We start from the raw sequence: 21906 nt of genomic DNA on the forward strand, positions 1-21906 counted from the left end.
TCATTGAGAATACACAATTCCGGGGTTGCCATTAAAGAGCACTGACCCTTGTTTTTGTAAGTACCTGCATGTTAAAGTCCTTCACGGTTACCATAACAATACAAATATTTCTTAAAACCTTTATTTTTACTCCTTCAGCTGAGTCTTACAACAGTGGGTCTCACTTTGTTGCTTATGCTGGACTCCTCCTCGTTTTCCCACTGGGATTGGGCTTTTGGGGCTGCTGTACATCAGTGACAGGGCTGAGCCTGCCTGGAAACGCCCCTGCACTCAACTACACAGGCACCTTGTTGAAAATCAGTTGCAGAAAAGCTATAGCGAATGGACAAGGTGTCATGGAAGACAATGTACATGAAATGGGTAGCTAGACATTGTATGTAATAAGCTGAAAATGTGTTGCTGGTTAAAGCACAGCAGGTTCGGCAGCATCCAAGGAACAGGAAATTCGACGTTTCGGGCCAGAGCCCTTCATCAGGAAGCCCTTCCTGATGAAGGGCTCTGGCCCGAAACATCGAATTTCCTGTTCCTTGGATGCTGCCTAACCTGCTGTGCTTTAACCAGCAACACATTTTCAGCTCTGATCTCCAGCATCTGCAGACCTCACTTTTTACTCGAAGATTGTATGTAATAATCAGATCTGATGAAGATTAGGTTGTAAAGACTCTAGGAGGTGAAAGGAAGGAATACTGAGGACAGAAGAACTCCATTTTTAAATGTTTAGTAAAGAAAAGGTACTGATTGGAGTGAACTAAGTTTTTTGTCCTTTATGGGTCAGGTGGGCGTTATTAGGAATCACACTTAAAGGTTACGGCTATGCCCCCACACATAGCTCAAGCCGTTGATCCTCATACTGCTTGGCAGTTTAATTCACACTTGTCGAAAGGCGACACTTTCCCAACCTCTGCCCTCAGATTTCCAGCTAATAAAAGCTCTCGGTGCAAATAGAAGAGGTGGCTTTGGGGTTCAAGGCAAGATGCCCAGGATTGCCTGGGGCTCAGTTCAGATCCAGTTTGATCAGCCCAGGTCCCATCCCGATGAGGATGCGAGGAGGAGAGCAAAGACAATGTCTTCCATTATATTTAGAACTTGACAAGGATTAGCGAGGAATTCTAAGAAGTTGAAAGTGATGAGGATTGATCTGGTCGGCTTGTTCTCTTGATCGTGTTGCCAAACATTGAAAAATTCTGTTTTTTCTCAGGAGGAATTAACTGCATGTAAATTCGCCAAGTGCATGAAAACAGAGTTGCTGCAGCTTTGTGTGCTGTTATTCTGCAGCGACGGGGGTAGGCTAATTTGTAAATTTTGTTCCACAAATTTTGAAACGAATAATTTCTGGAGCCAAACAATTCACAGACAAAGTGCGACCCACTGGGAAAGCTTCCAATGACAAACTCCATCCCCCACATCCCATGCCACGGTGACCCCCATTCTGCCTGTCCAGACTTGGTATGGACTCATGCCTTTGTGAACTCGAGCCCCGCGCTGGAATGTGGACCACGATACTGGGAGTTAAAGATAGTCCCGTTTTGCCTGTGCACCCTAATATCATGAGAGGAAATAATAATTAAAACAAACAGTCCATTGCTATTGGCCAAGGAGGTAATGTTCCTATACAATACAATGATCAAGGAGGACATTTTATTTCAAAACAGAGCGTCCTTTTTGTCAGCCTTCACAGGTAGTATTACAAAGATTCTTCAAAATATATATCTACAAAAAAAAATCCTATTGACATATCCTGGTGCCCTGATTTAAAACACTAAAGAGAAGCACACAGAAAACCAAGGGTTGAATAATTTCCAATCACCTGAAGCCAGAGAGAGAGAGAGACCCCATGGTGGAAATGTTTCAGGCCAATATGTGCAATGACATCTCAAATGCCATTGTATCTCCAGTGAAATTGCCAATCTCTCAATGTCACTACATACAGTGGCCAGATGAGTCCTTACCTCCATCCGTCCTTTTCATATTAAATATTTTATAGGGTTGTTTTCAAAAGGAGTAGGGATTGAGCAACACATTTTGAGGAGGGAGCTGTTCCCTGTTTCTTGATTTCACGGTATTGAACAGTAAGCCTTGAGCACAGTGGACATTAAACAGAGATGCCAAGTTTCCAGAGGAACGGGCAGCATGGGAATCGATGAATCCGAGCTCTTGGGGGGATTCTACTGTGTTGCTACGGAATCATGTACTCAGTCAGATTCTGGGTGCGATCTCAACCTTGCACTTTTGACTGGGGCCTGTCGCTCCTAAACTGAGAGTGTTCTCCAAAGGATCGGACTTTGACCAGGCTCCCCACTCTCTCTCTCTCTCTGTGATGGGAGTTTCCAATTGCCTGAACATCCTCTGACTGTCCTGAGTAGTACGGCCAGGCAAACAAGCAGAAACTTAGTGCTCAGCAGAAACCAGAGAGGTCTCCCCCTCCCCCTGCCTCCTCTAGATTCTTTACAGCTGCCAATTCAGGAAGACTTTCACCCAGGCTTTGCATGTTGGGCTTGAGCCCCCTCTTCCCGAGACATGGATCTGAAGTACTTTGAGATATAAGTGTACCTATTTCCTTACAAAAACGCGAAACAAAAACTGTAGTATATTACAGGAAGGAACAGCGTACTGACTGTCCAGGCTAACAAAAAGGCTTTAATAACTGGAGTAAATGTAAATGTGGCAGCACAATGACAATAGGAAATATTGTGTACATGATATTTACAGCAGAGTTAAGTGCTCGGTGATATCACTAACAAATTAGGTTTCGATACTCAAACGCAACAATGCCCTGGGTATCGTCTCTGAGTGCCTTTTATATGTCATATATATAATATACATATAGAATATATATATATAGAAAAGAACCCACTACTTTTCTAAAATTCCTCCACTCCCACTATTTGTTAAAAATAAGAAAATGTTAATTCCGGTGTGAAAGAAATTAAATTACAAAGCAAGCCAATTCTCTGCCAGTACACAGACTCTCTCCTGCTTCCGTCCCTGCTGCTGTCTGGGATGCTTTGTTCATGCTCATGTTTCCAGAGGTAGTCATTCACGGACATTGCTCGTGTTCGGGGGTTGGGGGAGGCTTTGCCAAGTCTGAGCCAAACGGGTGGATGGGCCGAACCGTGGGCGGGGGAGAGCTACCGTTTCTTGGATAGGGCCCGGGTGGGTAAAGTGACTTAAAAATAGCGTTGACTTTACTTCCCCTTGTCTCCAATTTTTTTCCCCTGTTTCTGAAGGGACTGATGTTTTTCTTTCCCCCCCCTGGAATATAGCGCGCAAACTCACATGACCCCGTGCCCATTTTCCCCACATGTGACCTGGATGGTAAACTATCGCAGGCAACCGTGGTTCTGTTCTCATTCCGCCTTCACCCACCACCAACACACTGTGATGGGGTTTCAGTCAGAAGCTCCCTAACCATGGCATCATGGCAAACTCACTATCCCTTTTGCTGAGGCTGGTTGGCACAACAGCACAGTGCAGGGACTGAAACTTGGGCCTACTAGTCTGTCGAGTTCAACATCCCGAATGCAACCATCGACTAAACTGCATGGGGATCTTCAGGGAAGCTACTGAATGACACTGACAGAATGACTCATCCAAAAATGGCGGCATTTATTACTGATGTTACTACAGGTGAGAGGGGAGCAAACTCTATATTCCTTTAATATCTTCATGTCAGCTCCTAAAGTGACTCCTGAAAATCCTCACATGCTCAGTATCAGCTACTTTCTATGCAAAAGGCCAGGCCATCATGATTGGCTGAAGTCATGGCAGGGAAAGTTGGGGGGAGGGGTACAATGGAGTGCTGCTAAAATCATTCCAAAAGAAAACAAAAGGGTAGTCTTGTGCATGACCCTAGCTTCCATTTCTGAAACGACTGGGAAAGTCGAGGTTGTCATCACCAAATGGGAATAACTCTGGAGATGACCTGACTTCAACAGCATCTTTGATTGCACAGCTCCTATTTCACTCTGTTACAGTCATGGCCACTTGCATTATATTGTGTTAGTCGTAAAGGGGAAGTGACAAAAGTGGGTGGCTGGTGGTCTCTGTTGTTGTGGGTTCAGACAAGGTGGGACTGGATGTGGTCAGAACATGCATCTTAAAACCCAATCTCTATACTAAAGAACTCTTAAGAACATGCAGAAATACAATACTCCAATCTCCTACCACAACCCATCCCTAATCACAAAGGTGCACAAAGCAGCAGTCCTGGTTAGTGAAGGGGCACAACGAAGGAAGACTTAGATCAGGTGGACACTGACTACTTGCTGAAGGTTGAGGGAAGGACTGGGCCCAGCCGGTGAAAACCGACAGCATTCACTTTCAGAAGTCACCCTTGATGCAACGGTCTAATCAATCAGCCAGGAGTAAGCTGACTTAATCCCCCGGGTACTTTCTCCGATGGGATTTGAAAACGTGGGAAGAAAGTGGAGCAGGAAAGCCACTTTCTCCTCAGCCAAAACATACCAGACAACACAGTTGCATTCAAACACGGCCTCTTTCCACCAATCAACAACCCCCACACACTATCCCATTGATTAGAATGAAGCCGTTGAGTCAGGACTGTAACCTCCTCCTCAGACTCTACTCCTCCTCCTGCCTCCCTCCCTGTTAGGAAATGAGGCTGTTTGGAGATGAAGGCGGGAGACATGGCAGATAGTTCCTGAAATTCCTGTTTCCTTTCACTTGTCCCCATCTCCATTACCTACCCACGTTCCAGTGCAGTCTCCAGCCTTAAAGGTCAGTACATTACAAGCCCCTCTTACCATCTTTTCAAATACAACAATGTTCTAACCTGTTCCCCTGCAACAGTACAAGGAGAAGACAGTGGAGAGAACAGACCCTTTATCACACTCCAACAACCCCTACAGACAACTGGAATCTCTCGGGTGTAGTACAGCCATTTAGTGGCATTCAGAAGGCACCTCTTCAGTCTTTTGCAACTAAATATGTATTCAATGCTCAGCCCAAACACCAACCCACCATACCCACTGCCAACACAGCCCCAATCAGCATGACCTGCCAACTCAATAGATGATCTGCTCAGTATCACTTTTTGCTGTTGATCAAATTTGCAGTGTGCACATTGGCTGCCACATTCAATACACTACAACAGGCACTACACTTCAAAAGTACTTTAGTGCATTGGGATTCGAAAGCTATAAAAGACACTATATAAATGCAGGCCCTTTCTATCGTTCACCGGTTGAATCATAACAGTAAGTAATCCAGAAGAGAGTGTTCGACTGTGTATCTTCTGACATGAAAAGTTTTCGAACTCCAGGGGAAGGGCAGGACCAGTCACAGTAGTTCAGAACAGTAGCCTCTTTTTAGCTGCTACAGACAAACTCACTCAGCTGGGGGGTGCCTTGTCTCTGAGGCCCATGTTGACTTTGAGAATACTGGCCAAAACTGAGGCAGGTAATGTATACATCTTTCCTGGACTTCATTAGTTTGCTTTCATATACCCACAGTCAGTACCTGCCACCATAAAGAGTCGAACTGCTTTGCGGAGAACTGATTATAATCTCTCAATTGGATTAGCAGTTCCACTATGGTTAAAACTGTGCCAATGTCCACACTGTAGAAGCACAAATGAACAATGATCATGTAATTCATCTACAAGGGGGCAGCTAATGTCTAGGTAACTGAGCCAGTGCCCTCAGAAGGGGAGTATCAGATGGGAAAAAGCTGCCCTGCTTTTGCATTCTAACCTTACAAATACTGGAGGTGAGAACCTCCCTGGGGGGAAAAGCAAGTCACTAGTTTCATGTGAAATTGAAACCTGAAGGGAAATGGGGGCACCGGTGGAAACCTGCCCTTTATAATGCCAGCCTTCACTTTAACCATCTTTTAAACCCATTGTGTCTACCTTCTATTATCTAATCAGGTCTGTCAGAAAGGAGAAATGCAAACTGGGAAGGGAGCCTTCTAATTAACTCTCATTATCCTGGAACTTTGACCCAAGTCACCTGCCCTCCTGTCATCCAGAAAGAATTGTTTTGAGAAATCGAAGGGGTGACGACATCAAACTTCCACCAAGCACCCTGATGGATGGCAAGGACTGACAAAGGCACGGCCGCCATTTTGTGATCAGAAGCAAACAAAATGGCGGCGTTTTTAACTCTCTGTACCCCTCCATCGAACAAACTATGGTGAGAAGGCAACGCTCCTACATACAAGCCCCCATTAACAATTACTTTCTGAAAGTGATCCTTATCCAATGCTTACTATCCCTGAAGTGTAAATATTATTCTCTTTTTTAAAAAAAAGGAAGAAAAACCGTACCATTACCTCTCACTGAGCTCGAGTTCTGGAGAGAGGAAATTAAAACACACACACACATACATGACCCTCACAGAAGTAGTGCAGAATATTGTTCTTTTGACTTCACAACAGTTCTCTTTTTTTTTTGCATTTTTTTTTACATTTGTTCGAATGTAAAAATATCTGTATTTCTGTGAAAAATAGATTTTTTTTGCATTTGGTAAAAATGAGCAGGCACCAAGGTGTGTAGATTAATGGCAGGCAGTAGCACCCACTGTGTAGGGGAGGTTTGTTGGGGGTGGGGTGAGCTCCTAGTCCTTCACCAGCCGGTAAACGTGATGTTGTGCACCATGTTCGCTTGTCGACACCTCAAATACAAACGCTATACACAGCAGGGTCTCCTGGGTGTCCCGGTTGGTCACAACCTGGCAGAAAACAAGAGAGAGAGAGAGAGGAGAGAGCTTGAGCTGAAACGCAGTTGTGCAGCACAAAAGTCACCTCACAGCGCCTTCCCAGCATCACCTTGGAGTCTGGGGTCAGAGAATGGACCAGGAACAGGGGGCAGAGGTGAAGGGTGAAACATCAAGGTCAAGTGCCAGAGGGAAACAGTCATCAACTGATTAGCCATGTTCAACAACAACTTACACCGACAGATATACAGCACAGAAACAGTCAACCAGTCCATGCTGACCATGTTCCCAAACTAAACTACTTCCATTTGCCTGCATTTGGCCCATGTCCCTCCAAACCTTTCCTATTCATGTACCTGTCCAAATATCTTTTAAATGTTATGATTGTACCTACATTCACCAATTCCTCTGCCGCACACGAACCACTCTCTGGGTGAAAAAGTTGCCCCCGATTACCTTTTTAAAACTTTCTTTCATCTTAAAAATATGTCCCCTTGTTCTGAACTCACCCACCTTCAGGAAAAGACCCTTGCTATCTATCCTACCTTATCTATCCCTCCCTCATGATTTTATAAACCTCTATAACTTACATAAATCTTTAACATCCTGTCCCAAGATTTGACACCGATTATTCACACTCATTGCTGCTACACCAACTTCATTCCTTTGACCTCAGTAGGACGTGTCCTCAAGATAATGGAATTACATGGAAACCCAGCCCTGGGCCAAAGGGTCAAATTCTGTTTGGCTTCAGCTGTGTGATAATGGCAAGTGTATTCTGGTCATTATTTTGTGTTAAAAAACGTTTCTCCTTTGGAGAATTTGAAGAAGAGCACGTGAGAAAGTGACATTATATGTAAAAAATGGTTCAGGTCACAAGATTGACCCTTAGATAATATTATAGTCATTGCTCTGTATCCACAGGGTTCCATTTCGGAGGACTCCCATGAGCGATGAAATTCATCCGTGCCGAGCTCATTTTAAAATAGATTAAAAATTACAGATTTTGCCCGCAAATGCTGAATTTTGTTGTGACTTAAGTTTTGACAAGGATAGGCAAATTTGCAATTTGGCAGATACAGAGGATTTACTGTATGGTTCGAAGGTCATTAAGGATCAACTCAAATCTGAATGTGACAGTCTCAGGTCGTTTATGATATTGACCAACAAAACAGAACCCAGGAAGTTACCAATGGCAGACCGGAATCTGAACTTTTCTCGTTCTGAACATTCCGACCCAAGGTAGATATTTAAGCCCTTGAGGCGATTCAGGAAGAGCTGGAAGCCAGTGGCCTGAGGTAGCAGGTAGCATTAGAATAGGACAAAGGACACTGTAGAAACTTCTAGAAATGACCTCTTTTTCCAGGCAAGTGAAGAGTATTGCATGACACTCCTGACTTGTGCCTAACAGACAGTGAACAGACTCTGGGGAGGCAAGACCACACTGCTGTGTTCCCTAGTCTCTGACCCACTCTTGTAGTCACTGTATTTATAAGGCCAAACCAGTTCAGTTTCTGTTCAATGGTATGTTGATAGTAATGAGGTGAAAAATCCCAGAAATAACATTTGAATGCAAAGTGCAGATGTAGATTTTTTCGGGTTGGATGAGTTAGTTTTGGGGCCTCTTCCATGCAAAAGGTCAGCCATTGACCCTTGAGAGAGATCAGCCATAATGAATAAGCCATAACATAGTGGTGCTTTGATTTAAAAGAGACAGGTCAGGTGGAAACCCCTGATCTCAGTAATGACGGGTTTTTGTTTTCAAAAAGGAGTGGTTACCAAGCAGATTCATGCAATGTAATATTTTAATTCCTGAAATAATATTAGTGTGTGAGGGATAGGAGATGTGAGTTTATGTCTGGACATCATGTTGAATACACCATTGACGAGGTGTTCACAAGTTGGGACACATTAGTAAGTTTGCAGATGTCACCAAAATTGGAGGTGTAGTGGACAGCGAAGAGGGTTACCTCAGATTACAATGGGATCTTGATCAGGTCGGCCAATGGGCTGAGAAGTGGCAGATGGGAGTTTAATTTAGATAAATGCGAGGTGCTGCATTTTGGGAAAGCAAATCTAAGCAGGACTTATACACTTCATGGTAAGGTCCTGTTGCTGAACAAAGAGACCTTGGAGTGCAGGTTCATAGCTCCTTGAAAGTGGAGTTGCAGGTAGATAGGATAGATTAGATTAGATTAGATTAGACTTACAGTGTGGAAACAGGCCCTTCGGCCCAACAAGTCCACACCGACCCGCCGAAGCGAAACCCACCCATACCCCTACATTACCCCTTACCTAACACTGGGCAATTTAGCATGGCCAATTCACCTAACCCGCACATCTTTGTGACTGTGGGAGGAAACCGGAGCACCCGGAGGAAACCCACGCAGACACGGGGAGAACGTGCAAACTCCACACAGTCAGTCGCCTGAGTCGGGAATTGAACCCGGGTCTTCAGGCGCTGTGAGGCAGCAGTGTTAACCACTGGCCACCGTGCCGCCCACAATAGTGAAGAAGGCGTTTGGTATGCTTTCCTTTATTGGTCAGAGTATTGAGCACAGGAGTTGGGAGGTCATGTTGCAGCGTGCAGGACATTGGTTAGGCCACTGTTGGAATATTGCTTGCAATTCTGGTCTCCTTCCTATGGGAAGGATGTTGTGAAACTTGAAAGGGTTCAGAAAAGATTTACAAGGATGTTGCCAGGGTTGGAGGATTTGAGCTACAGGGAGAGGTTGAATGGGATGGGGATGTTTTCCCTGGAGCATTGGAGGCTAAGGGGGTGACCTTATAGAGGTTTATAAAATTATGAGGGGCATAGTTAGGGTAAATAGACAGGTATATTTTCTCTGGGGTCAGGGAGTCCCGAACTAGAGGGCATAAGTTTAGGGTGAGAGGGGAAAGAAATAAAAGAGATTTAAGGGGCAACTTTTTCACACAGAGGGTGGTACGTGTATGGAATGAGCTGCCAGAGGAAGTGGTGGAGGCTGGTACAATTTCAAAATTTAAAAGACATCTAGATGGGTATGTGAATAGGAAGGGTTTGGAGGGATGCTGACAAGTGGGACTAGATTAGGTTGGGATATCTGGTCGGTACGGACGAGTTGGACTGAAGGGTCTGTTTCCATGCTGTACACCTTTATGACTCTATGACTATTATTTGGGGAAGTGTGGGTAAGCTCATTCAGTCTTAACGTTGCAGGCTTGACCACTGCAGTCTCCATCTCCTCCATTCACAGAGCAGGTATTTGTTCGTGTGCTTGAAAGAATTAACTGGCATCACGAGATAAGCTCTGCCCCATTGGGAGAAAGAGGACCTTTCTGGGAGGAGTTAGATAGAGTTCCAGTGTTCTATGTACAGTGGTCAGTTCCATGTAGCTCAACAGTGATGTGTGCTCACTCTCGAGTTTAGCCGGTGGTCTTATAAGAGATTTTCATGTCACACTGTTATAACTTGTTGTTTATTATTCGATAATAAACCCCCCCTGTTCAACAAGACTTGCATCTGTCAAAGACTATGTGTGGGCATTTTCCCTCATTGGTACCACTCAGTTATATTAATACCAATACGAAGGGTTGGTGGCAGTGAATGAGTGGTGTGGGTGCAGATGACCAGACTGGTGCATACCTGCAGGATAGTGAAGTTCTCTAGCACACTGTTCATCATGTACTTCTCTGGTAAATGCTTGAGTTTGTGGATGAAGTTGATCATGTATTCACACATTGGGGAGCGGTGGATCCGATACACAAACCTTCCATTCTCCAGCCTGGCATATTCTGTCTGTGGACCAACAGGAAACAGAAGACACAAAGCATTACAGAAACCGGTGATTCCATGTAGCTGAGATCTACCTGTAGTGTAAGAAACAGTAAATCAAATTTGAAGGATGCAGGAACTGGTTTGGTCTCACAACGGGTGGCACAGTGGTTAGCAACACTGCCTCACAGCACTAAAGACCCGGGTTCAATTCCTGATTCAGGCGACTGTCTGTGTGGAGTTTGCACATTCTCCCCGTGTCTGTGTGGGTTTCCTCTGGGTGCTCTGGTTTCCTCCCACAGTCCAAAAATGTGCAGGTGAGGTGAATTGGCCATGCTAAATTGCTCGTAGTGTTAGGTGAAGGGGTAAATGTAGGGGGATGGGTTGCTGTTCGGAGGGTTGGTGTGGACTTGTTGGGCCAAAGGGCCTGTTTCCACACTGTAAGTAATCGAATCTAATCTTGATGATTAATTAGCCTTTGTTGAAGCACTTGCACTGGAGGGGACTGAATTTCACACAGAAATCTGCTGTTGATCTGCAGAGTAACACATCATCCCTGTGGCTGGATTATCAGACCAGTATCATCATCACCAAACATTGCTTCTGGTCACACTTAAAGGGGTTTTGTTTAATTTCTTCCCTCTTTGTCTAGCCAGCCAACACCACAGAGTTACCCCTTACTGGGAACAATGGTAATCTCCCGAAGAGAGGTTCTCTCAATGACTATGGAGATGGTATACTGCTCCTGTACAATAGTGGGGGTGGGGGGGGGAGCAGTAACACCTTGGACAGAATAAGGTAAGGTTTGTAGTTCTCAATGAGGAGACAATGCTGTGTCTGACGGTCACTGGAGGACCCAGTGACCCAGACGTGTAACAGAAAGAAGTCCTGCTCCTCAACCTCACCGTCCCCTCAGGTCTATAAGAACACACTGCTTCCCTATCACTCACTTCTTGGTGTTGTTTTTATGCCAGAATAGACGCTCACCTCCACTTTCTCCACGACTTGTTTTCCAAAAGAGCAGACTTTAGTGGAGCAGGTGATGGTCATGTTCTCAGAGCTGGTGTACTGGCTGCTGACTCCGTAGAAAGCTCCCGGCCCATCCTGGATGTTGCTGTTAAGGTCCGCCTGAGGAGACCGAGGCACAGAATGAGGCACTGGAGAACACCGACAACAACCCCCATCCAGGCAGCACTTCCACTGCCCCAGCATCTTTCACAGGACCGTTCCCAAACAAGGTTTGGCATTGAACCATGTGAGGAAGATATGATGATATGAAGATATGAGGAAGATATGATGAAAGGTGATGAACACTTTTGATAAAAGAGATCAGTTTTAAGGAACAAACTGGCTGCATTCCACAGTTAGGGAAACACAGGTTACAAATGCAAAAAAATCTTCATAGATTTGTCATACGCAATTTTCCTTCTATAAATCAATGTCTATGCTGAATCCTTTACAGTTTTCCAAGTTCCCTGTTACTGTGTCCTCAATAGTGGATTATAATTCCTTTCTTACTACTGGCATCAGGTTGACTGGCCTGTAGTTTCAATTTTTCCTCTCTTCCTTCCTTCTTGAACAGTGGAATTTGATCTTTGATAAGTCTTTAGAGAGGCTGAGATGAGGTTGCAACACACGCACTCCTACAAAGTGGGACTAATCTGTTTATTTGCTATTGCCAGTGTTGCAGTCTGCAACCTTACACATGAGCGCCACCTGTTGATATACTGAACATAGTACAACACAACATTCCACCTTGGTCCTTACATTTACAGGAAAAGGTAGGACAACCCATGGATGAGGGTTCCCTAGAGATTCTGCTGGTTTTTGACCACTTTCCTTTTGCTTCATTTCCCAACTGGCAGCCAGAGACTGAGGGCCTGGCTGATACAGGATTACAAAGTTGGAACTTCCGTTGTTTCTTCACTTTTATGTTCTTCATTTTGGTATTTTTTTTTCTGTTTAAAGATGGGGCTGGAGACTGGTGACACAATATATTTTTCACTGTATCTTGTAACAAGATACATGCGTCAATAAATAAATAAATCAAACTATTGCACCAGGCTCTATTCTGGGAGGAGGGAGGGAGGGATTGTGGGTCAGGGCGACGCCATATTGGTTGAGGAGTGGAAAGTGGTGGTGGGTTGGCGAGATGACAGGCTGTTCATAAAAAATATTTCTGGGATTTGGTGGCAAAGTGGGTTATGATTTTCTGGATGGTCAGAGAGTGAGAGAGACAGACAGAGAGATTGATCAGAAGAAAGGCAGGTTAGCTTTGGGAACCTGCGAGATTATTGCTTCCCTAGGCCCAGAAGTACTGTTGGAAAGGCTGGTCTCTTCCGCATGACTTTAGCTACCAGGTCCTTGTGCCCTGGCAAGTTCTAGCCCAGGCACTTGAATTAAATTTGAGGCATGCAGCCTCATTTCAATATGAAAATATCAAACACACCTTGGGAATATAACTCAGTCCCTTGTTAAAGCCAAAAACCGAAGGAGGGTTGGGTCAGATTTTCACTGCCATTGTCTGATATTCCTGTCAAGGTGGTCTTTGGCAGGAAGCAATCAGGTTCCCTCCATTGTCTCGGTCACTAACACTTCACCCACAGATGCCAGACATTGTAACCTCATTGTTACATTGCTGGGGGTTTGATTCACAATCTGAAAATGAGACTAGGTCCATTGCTGACAGCAGGGAGAGAGTTACTCGAGAAGCAGGGTGGGAATTCAGTGCTAAGTTTGATGAATTACGCTTCAGTGGAGCTTCCTGCAATGTTGCACCATGGAAAAGGCACTAATTAAACACAAATTGTTGTTGCTAATTCATGCTGTTCCTTTGCCCAGTGATGTTTCATGTCAGCACGAACCCAACTGAAATCAGGTGGCTCAGTGGTTAGCACTGCTGCCTCACAGTGCCAGGGACCCAGGTTTGATTCCGCCCTGTGTGGAATTCCCACCTTCTCCCTGTGTCCATGTGGGTTTCCCCCGGGTGCTCTGGTTTCCTGCCACATCTCTAATGATGTGAAGGTCAGGTGAATTGGCCAAGCTAAATTGCCCATCGTGCCAACAGACGTGCAGGCGAGGTGGGTTAACCTTGGGAAATGCAGGGTTACAGGGATGATGTGGGTCTGGGTAGGATGCTTTTCGGAGAGTCAGTGTGGACTCAATGGGCCGAATAGCGTTGTTCCACACTATAGGAATTCTACACATGTTAAGAAAGGAGCCATAGATGATAAAGGCATCCCTCTGCAGAGTGATAATTAGTTATGTAGCTTGAGGTGAACATAGAGTAAAATGAGGAGGCAGGCCTTTCTAAACTACCACAGCTGGGATAGAGACTGAACCCACACTATGGCTTTATTTTTGACCACACAAGTCAGCTGTAGCTTGAGGTAACTGACACCACCCCATACCCACCCAAAACTGATTAAAACAGGTTTGTTCAGGTCCACAACACCTAGTGCAATTTTCATTGTCACTTTGGGTCCAATAAGATCAACAGATCAGAAGGTAACAGCAACCATACAGTCTACACAAACAGAGACAGAGGGCGAGAAGGAAGGGAAACCTTACCCAGAACTTTACTAAGAAGAAGGCGTTCTGTGGTCCTTTCTCAAACAACTCCTTCAACCCGCCCTTTTTCTCTGGGAATTTGTCGTAGATCTGACGGATATCCACGGCTTCCAGTAATGGGTCGCTGTAGGATGGGTTTGTCTGACCAATGTGAACGAAGAGGTGCTTGTTATACTGCAAACAAAGAAAGGAGGTGAGTTACTTCATTGCTTCCTGCCAAAGACCACCACGACCTCCATTCAGTTGTGGCTCATTCGGCGAACCCACGTGCCTGAATCGGAAGCTCCTGGGCTCAGGGGAACTCCAGACACTTGAAGACATATTTGCGACTGACAGATTAAACCAAAGCCTCAAACTTTCTCCTCAGGTAAACATAAAAAGGTCCCAGAGTGGTACAAGCCATATTCAAAAGTGAAACTCGGGATGAGCACTATATGTTGATGTAGCCAGTGACGTCCACATCCTGTGATTCTACTTAAAAGAGAAAGTGCTTTCCCAGATGTCTTGGCCAACATTTCAACCCCCAACCAGTACTTTAACCAGATTCCCTGGTCGTTGATCTTACTGCTGTACAATTGGTTGCTGGTGTTATGGACTAGATCAAACCCAATCAAAACATATCAAAGGGATAGCCTAGACCCTAAATATTTCTTATTTAAAAGCAAGTGCATTCCAGATGCAATTTGATTGGTCAAACTACCAGTCTTGAAGCAAAACACACTGTACTCACACACTACAGTTAAAAGACAACAAAAGAAAGAATAAATTGGAATAACTTAACTCTATTGGGAAACGTAACAGCATAATAGATTAGTTTACTCACACACAGTAACTGTTCCTACATTGTAACATCCCAGAAGCATAGCCTTGGCAAAAGGCAAATTCAGTAAAATAGATTGTCTCACTTGTAATTCTAGCAGTGGGAACAGAACCCCAGCTTTTAGCTGTAACAGAAAGAGGAAAAACACCTTCCAAACCTAGCTTCAAGAGCCCAGCAGCAACTGCTCCTGAAAATTAAAAATAAAAATCCTGGTTCTTTGGGAGTTTGACTCCACCCATTCAGGCTGCATCTATTGTTGTGAATTTAGGACAAAAAACCGCAAGGCCTCACTGCTTTGGTGCAGACTGCTCAGTACCTTTTTCTCAACCATTTTTCATTAAAAAAAAGCAGAATACTGTATACTTAAATCCACAAAATCGTAATACTGCATCTTCCTGCTTGACTGCAATGATTACACTTTAGAAAAATGTCTTTGACAGCAAAGTGTTTTTGGGTGGTCAGAAGGTGCCACTGACGTGAAAGTCGTTCTCTCTAATGCTCATTTGTCTTTTTACGTTGTACAGGTACAAAGATAGTCTCAAGAGTTTCACGTTGACCTGCAACTCAAGAAATGGGAGGAACAAACTGGAGATAAATGGTGGCAAAATCAAGGTTGGAAATACTAATTGAAGTTGGGTTATGAGACAGTGCAGGGTGAAGTTCTGCTTGCACACAAACTGAAAGCAGGTACACAACATGACACTGAGAAAGAATAAAGTCAGGTCGAGAGTAGTGGGTCATCGAAGCATAGTGGGTCTTGGTGAATTTCACAGCTAATTCCCAGCAGAATTCAAAGGCAAATTCTTGTTTCAGGGAGAATTTTCAAAAGGGTGTTCAGTATGTCACAAAAAGTCAGGAGCATTCAGGAAAGTACATAAGCACTGTACAAGCATTTCAATTCAATCGAGTTGCGTGGGAAATCATGTCTTACTAACTTGATTTGAGTTTTTAAATAAAAGTAACAAAGGTGATTGATGAGGGCAGAGTGGTAGACATGATCTATATGGACTTCAGCAAGGCATTCGACAAGTTCCTCATGGTGGACTGGTTAGCATGCTTGGACACATGGAATACAAGGAGAACTAACCATTTGGATACAGAACTGGCCTAGAAGGTAGAAGGTGGTGGTGAAGGGTTGTTTTTCAGACTGGAGGCCTGTGACCAGTGGAGTGCCACAAGGATCGGTGCTGGGTCCACTACTTTTTGTCATTTATATAAAGGATTTGGATGTGAACTTAGGAGGTACAGTTAGTAAGTTTGCAGGTGACTCTAAAATTGGAGGTGTAGTGGACAGCGAAGAAGGTTACCTCACATTACAATGAGATCTTGATCAGATGGGTCAATGGGCTGAGAAATGGCAGATGGAATTTAATTTAGATAAATGCAAGGTGCTGCATTTTGGAAAGGCACATCAGGGCAGGACTTATACATTTAATGGTAAGGTCCTGGGGAGTGTTGCTGAACAAAGAGACCTTGGAGTGCAGATTCATAGCTCCTTGAAAGTGGAGTCACAGGTAGATAGGATAGTGAAGAAGGCATTTGGTATGCTTTCTGTTATTAGTCAGAGCATTGAGTATAGGAGTTGGGAGGTCATGTTGCAGCTGTACAGGACATTGGTAAGGCCACTTTTGGAATATTGTGTGCAATTCTGGTCTCCCTGCTGTAGGAAGGATGTTGTGAAAGTTCAAAGGGTTCAGAAATGATTTATAAGGATCTTTCCAGGGTTGGAGGATCTGAGCTATAGGGAGAGGCTGAATAGGCTGGGGATGTTTCCCTGGAATGTTGGAGGCTGAGGGGTGACCTTATAGAGGTCTAAAAAATCATGAGGGCCATGGATAAGTCTTTTCCCTGGGATGGCGGAGTCCAGAACTAGATGGCACAGTTTTAGAACGAGAGGAGAAAGATTAAAAGGGACCTAAGGGGCAACGTTTGCTCACAGAGGGTGGTGTGTGTATGGAATGAGCTGCCAGAGGAAGTGGGGGAGGTTGGTACAATTACAACATTTAAAAGGCATCTGGATGGGTATATGAATAGATAGAGGGATATGGGCCAAATGCTGACAAATGGGACTAGATTAATTTAGGATATCTGGTTGGCATGGAGGGGTTGGACTGTCGGGTCTGTTTCCATGCTGTCCATCTGTATGGCTCTACATCCCCCAACACAGTACTCGGGACAGGATAATAATTTGAGGCATTAGTTTGAGAGTGGGTGAGGACAAGGAGGGTCTGGGTCAAGCTCACTGAGCTCAAGTCAGGGTGTGTGTGTGTGTGTGTGTGTGTGTGTGTGTGTACGCTGACAATATTGCCGTGTGTGTCAGTGGGACAGAGTGAGTAAGTGAGTGTATGAGAGGCAGGATATTAAGATCTCAGTAATGGCTCAGTGAGCAACTCTCTCACCCCAAAGTGGGGAGGCTGAGACTGAACACAGCCTCGAGGCTGCCAATCTAGTGAGGCAGGGTCAATGTCATGTTTCCAAGGCTCTATCTGATCTCTCAGCTCACTGTAAAAGGTCTCTGTGGATAAATGGCTGGGGACCTCTTCCCTTTGGGTCCCAGTCAATGTTCAATGCTCAACCCACATCAGTAAGGAACAGTCTGCTCATAGTCACACTGCGGTTTATGGGTTCTTGTGCTGCCCTCATTCCTACTGTGCAACTTCCAAAGAACTCCATTGCCTGTTTGTGTTTGAGGAATCCAGAGGTTGGAAACAGTGCTATAGAAACACACCTCTTTCTCTCAACCTGGGTAGAGGGAGTGCCGTTGACAAGGACCAGTGACCTCCTCCTTCCACTGAGGGAACCAGAATAAAGTTCTGCCCTATCGACATACAGTAATCGAAGAATTTGGGGAGATTGCGAGGCGGCTGCCTACCGTGTCTGGGTCTCGCTGCACCTCCACGAAAGCAGAGTACTCCAGCAATCTGAGTTTAGTGGAGGCGATGGTTCGGTCCTGCCACACTGGGATAGTCGCAGGTGGTGAGAGAGGGCCCAATGGTTCATAACCTGCTGAATAAACAAAACAATGAAATTAAACCCCACATTGTTTCAGTGTTAACTTTCAGTTGAGCAGAACTTTCCTTTCTTCCCGTGTTCCAAATGACCTTAGAAATCTTCAACATTCATTCTGCCCATCACTAATGCAGAAAGGCAGCAGTGTGTACCATCTACTTGATACACAGCAGCAATGCACCAAGGCTCCTTAGGCAACACCTTCCAAAACTCATGACCACTTCCACCTAGAAGGACAAGGGCGCAGACACATGGGGACATCACCCTCTGCAAGTTCCCCTCCAAGCCACACACCATCCTGACTTTAATAGAAGTAAATAGAATCCCTAAAAGTGTAGAAACAGGCCCTTTGGCCCAACACGTCCACACCGACCCTCCGAAGAGTAACCCACCCAGACCCATTCCCTGACACTATATTTACCCCTGACTAATGCACCTAACCTACACATCCCTGAACACTATGGGCAACTTAGCATGGCCAATCCACCTAACCTGCACATCTTTGGATTGTGGGAGGAAACCAGAGCACCCAGGGGAAACCAACACAGGAGAATATGCAAACTTTGCACAGTCACCCAAGGCTGGGTCCCTGGCGCTGTGAGGCAGCAGTGCCAACCACTCATCCAGTGCCAATCCCAAAGCCTCTTCTCCAAACTCACAGCTGGTCTTGGAAATACATTGCTGTTCCGTCAGTGTCACTGAGTTATAATCCTAGAATTTCCTCTCTAAGGGCATTGTGGGTCAACCTACAGCACATGGACTGCAGTGGTTTGCAAAGACAGCTCACCACCTCCTTCTAAATGCTGGCCCAGCCAGCGACACCCCTATCCTGTGAATGAATTATTTAGTTAGAAAACATATTTGGAAGGTCCAACTGCAAAGTGTGACTGCAGCAATTTCTTGTTGTCCATGATCAGTTTATCTATTCAGTGTCTTTGAGAATGCAACAGTGTCAGTGCTTTGAAATAGGTGGTGCTGTAACACCGTCAGAGGTAAGCTCTCTCACTGTCACTTCCAAAAGGACTGGATCACAGGACATCCTGGAGGTCTGGGAGAAAGTGAGGTCTGCAGATGCTGGAGATCAGAGCTGAAAATGTGTTGCTGGAAAAGCGCAGCAGGTCAGGCAGCATCCAAGGAGCAGGAGAATCGACGTTTCGGACATGAGCCCTTCAGGAATCCTGAACAAGGGCTCATGCCCAAAACGTCGACTCTCCTGCTCCTTGGAGGCTGCCTGACCTGCTGCGCTTTTCCAGCAACACATTTTCATCCTGGAGGGCTGGTCACAACCAAAACCTTGTGGTGTTTTCTGGTTCCCTAGAGATTGGACACTAAGGCTGAGGGGATGAATACAGCACATATTGGCTCCTGCTGGTGGTCAGTATCAGAATAGTGTTTCTGGCACTATCAAGAAAGAGTCACCAGACCAAAACGTTAATTCTGGCTTCTCTTCACAGATGCTGCCAGACCTGCTGAGCTTTTCCAGCAATTTCTGTCTTTTCTCCTGACATTGGCAGTTCAGGCTGACATGCTCTCAAAGCCTGGGAGATTTTGACCCTCCAAGGTAGACAGGCAATTAATATCGCTAAGAGCCTTGTTAAGGGTAAAGTTAGGAAACTGACTGCGATGGGAGGGAGGGGACAGGAGTGCCAAGACCCAAGAAACTGCCCTTCATGTTGGTTTGGGAGGAGGTAATGCCTAAAGTCAGCAGCTAGGGGCGTCCCAGAACCCAGGCCTAACCCGAGGGAGCTAGCTGGCTGCTCTCTCTCTACTTCTTATCAGAGTTTGTGAAAAGGGGTCTCCATCTTCTTGGGGCAGTGTCTGTGTTGTTTACCTTGTCCTGCTGCTGTCGAGACCGGCAAGGTTCATTGGCCCTCTAGCTTCAAAACCCCACTCCTCCTGTGCACAGGAACCTTCTCCATGCCCATGATGGGCTCAAACACACTCAAATCATTTGTTTAATCAATTCCCCACTGGAAGCAGATGCAAGACCCAAATAAATACCCAGGTCCCATTTTGCATCTTCTTGCAAACATTAAGCCTTTTTTTATGACAGTCAAATGGCTCATGGCTGATCTACATCTTGACCACATTTACCCACCTTCGACTTGTAATTCTCATCACAACGAAACATCAAACCATCTTGGTTTTGACACTTACAATTGACCCAGCTTAGTTAGTCTGGGTTAATCTACATTCCATCCCTTCCAAGGTGTCACGACCATGGATCATGACCCTGGGTCACCTACGGACATATCAAACATTTAACTTCCAACATTTTGTTGAGATGTGGCCAAAATGACAGTGTATGTAAATCTGTGGCTGTCTGCAGAGGAACGTTGGAAAGTCACAACAGCTGATGTGACAAAAGCAGAAACTGAACTGTAATCTCCTGTAAGCATCTAATAAGGGGGGGGAAAATTACCACAGTCTGTGTGATAGACTTTTTTTTAAGATTACTTAGATTAGATTAGATTACTTACAGTGTGGAAACAGGCCATTCGGCCCAACAAGTCCACACTGACCGCCGCCGAAGCGCAACCCACCCATACCCCTACATTTACCCCTTACCTAACACTACGGGCAATTTAGCATGGCCAATTCACCTGACTCGCACATCTTTGGACTGTGGGAGGAAACCCACGCAGACACGGGGAGAATGTGTAAACTCCACACAGTCAGTCGCCTGAGTCGAGACATATTTGCATTTTCCCCCTTTCAAGAATAGACAGGCAGAGGCTGAAAGAGTGAGCTTTAACCCTGGGCTGGGCAGTTTTGTAGCTTGGTGCCCGAATGTGTGGGCTAGTGTGCTGTGAAGGCCACAGCTTTGAGTACTACCATTAAACACCTCTGTACTGTAGGTAAGGAAAGATGCAGGAACTCTCTCACTATGCGAGCTTCCATCCAAACAATGTCGAAAGGAACCAGGACAAAGGACTTCAAACAACCTGTAAAATCAAATCTCAAAAGCAACCACACAAAGTTCACCAAAACCCAAGATCTTTTGAATCTTATCAGTCCTTGGGCTGACTTCTCATAGCAGTCTATGTGTTTGCATGTTGCATTATTATTTCTTCTTGCAAATAAACTCACTTTTAAAACTCACAAAAGCCTAGTTACATCGGCTCTTTGAAAGATAAATTCGTTTGGTCTGGAAAAAGGCCCCCACAAGGACAGAATCCTCCATAAAGCAACCTGGTGACCAACGGAAGGGTTGGGTGATTGAAGGGGAGACAGTTGATTCCACCCCCCCCCCCCCCCACCTCAGCCAGGTGCCTGACAATGTGGGGTTTCTCATCTGAATCACTCATAACTGGGGAACGTCGCCTCGGGTCTGTCATAGCATTGGCCAATATACCTCCCTGAAGTGCAGCTTCCAGATCTCAATAGAGTCATAGAGTAACAGAGATGTACAGCACAAAAATAGACCCTTGGATCCAACTCATCCATGCCGACCAAATGTTCTAAACTAATCTAGTCCCATTTGCCAGCACTTGGTCCATATCCCTCTAAAGCCTTCCTATTCATGTACCCATCCAGATGCCCTGTAAATGTTGTCTTTGTATCAGCCTCCTCCACCGCCCTCTCTCTCTTTTTCTGCAGTTCATTCCATACATGCACCACCCTCTGTGTGAAAAGGTTGCCCCTTAGGTCCCATTATTCTTCCCCTCTCGCCCGAAACCTATGCCCCTTTAGTTTTTGGACTCCCTTTACCCTATCCATACCCCTTCATGATTTTATAAACCCTATCAGGTCACCCCTCAGCTTCTGACAGGAGAGAGAAAATAGCCCCAGCGTATTCAGCCTTTCCCTAAAACTCAAACTCTCCAACCCTGGCAATATCCTGGTGAATCTTTTCTGGACCAACTAGCAATCTATTCTCTAGCTGAAGTTGCACAAATATGATTGTATTCCCACCCAATGACATGTTTTCAACATCCAAATGGTTTTTTAAAGTCCCAGATTTGTCCCAACCCATTCCAAAATGTATAGACCAATAGATCAGAATACAGAAATGAGAAAGAGATTGAACTCTTCAGAAAATTGTGCACACACAAGGAACGTGGATGAAATCTTCCGAA

At 45.1% G+C, this 21906-nt stretch overlaps 1 protein-coding gene across 1 annotated transcript; it reads right to left on the reverse strand.

Moving 5' to 3' along the window:
• Positions 1 to 548: 548 nt before the first annotated feature.
• Positions 549 to 17824, reverse strand: LOC132811189 (transcriptional enhancer factor TEF-5; the record flags this gene model as incomplete). The annotated part of the gene is made up of 5 exons (XM_060822784.1): positions 549 to 6689; positions 10300 to 10452; positions 11416 to 11556; positions 13999 to 14172; positions 17691 to 17824. Coding segments are annotated over 5 exons (716 nt in total), but the record flags the coding sequence as incomplete, so codon positions are not given.
• Between the last annotated feature and the right edge of the window lie 4082 nt (positions 17825 to 21906).

Source organism: Hemiscyllium ocellatum, unplaced genomic scaffold (assembly GCF_020745735.1).
Source record: "Hemiscyllium ocellatum isolate sHemOce1 unplaced genomic scaffold, sHemOce1.pat.X.cur. scaffold_2143_pat_ctg1, whole genome shotgun sequence".
Taxonomy (NCBI): Eukaryota; Metazoa; Chordata; class Chondrichthyes; order Orectolobiformes; family Hemiscylliidae; genus Hemiscyllium; species Hemiscyllium ocellatum.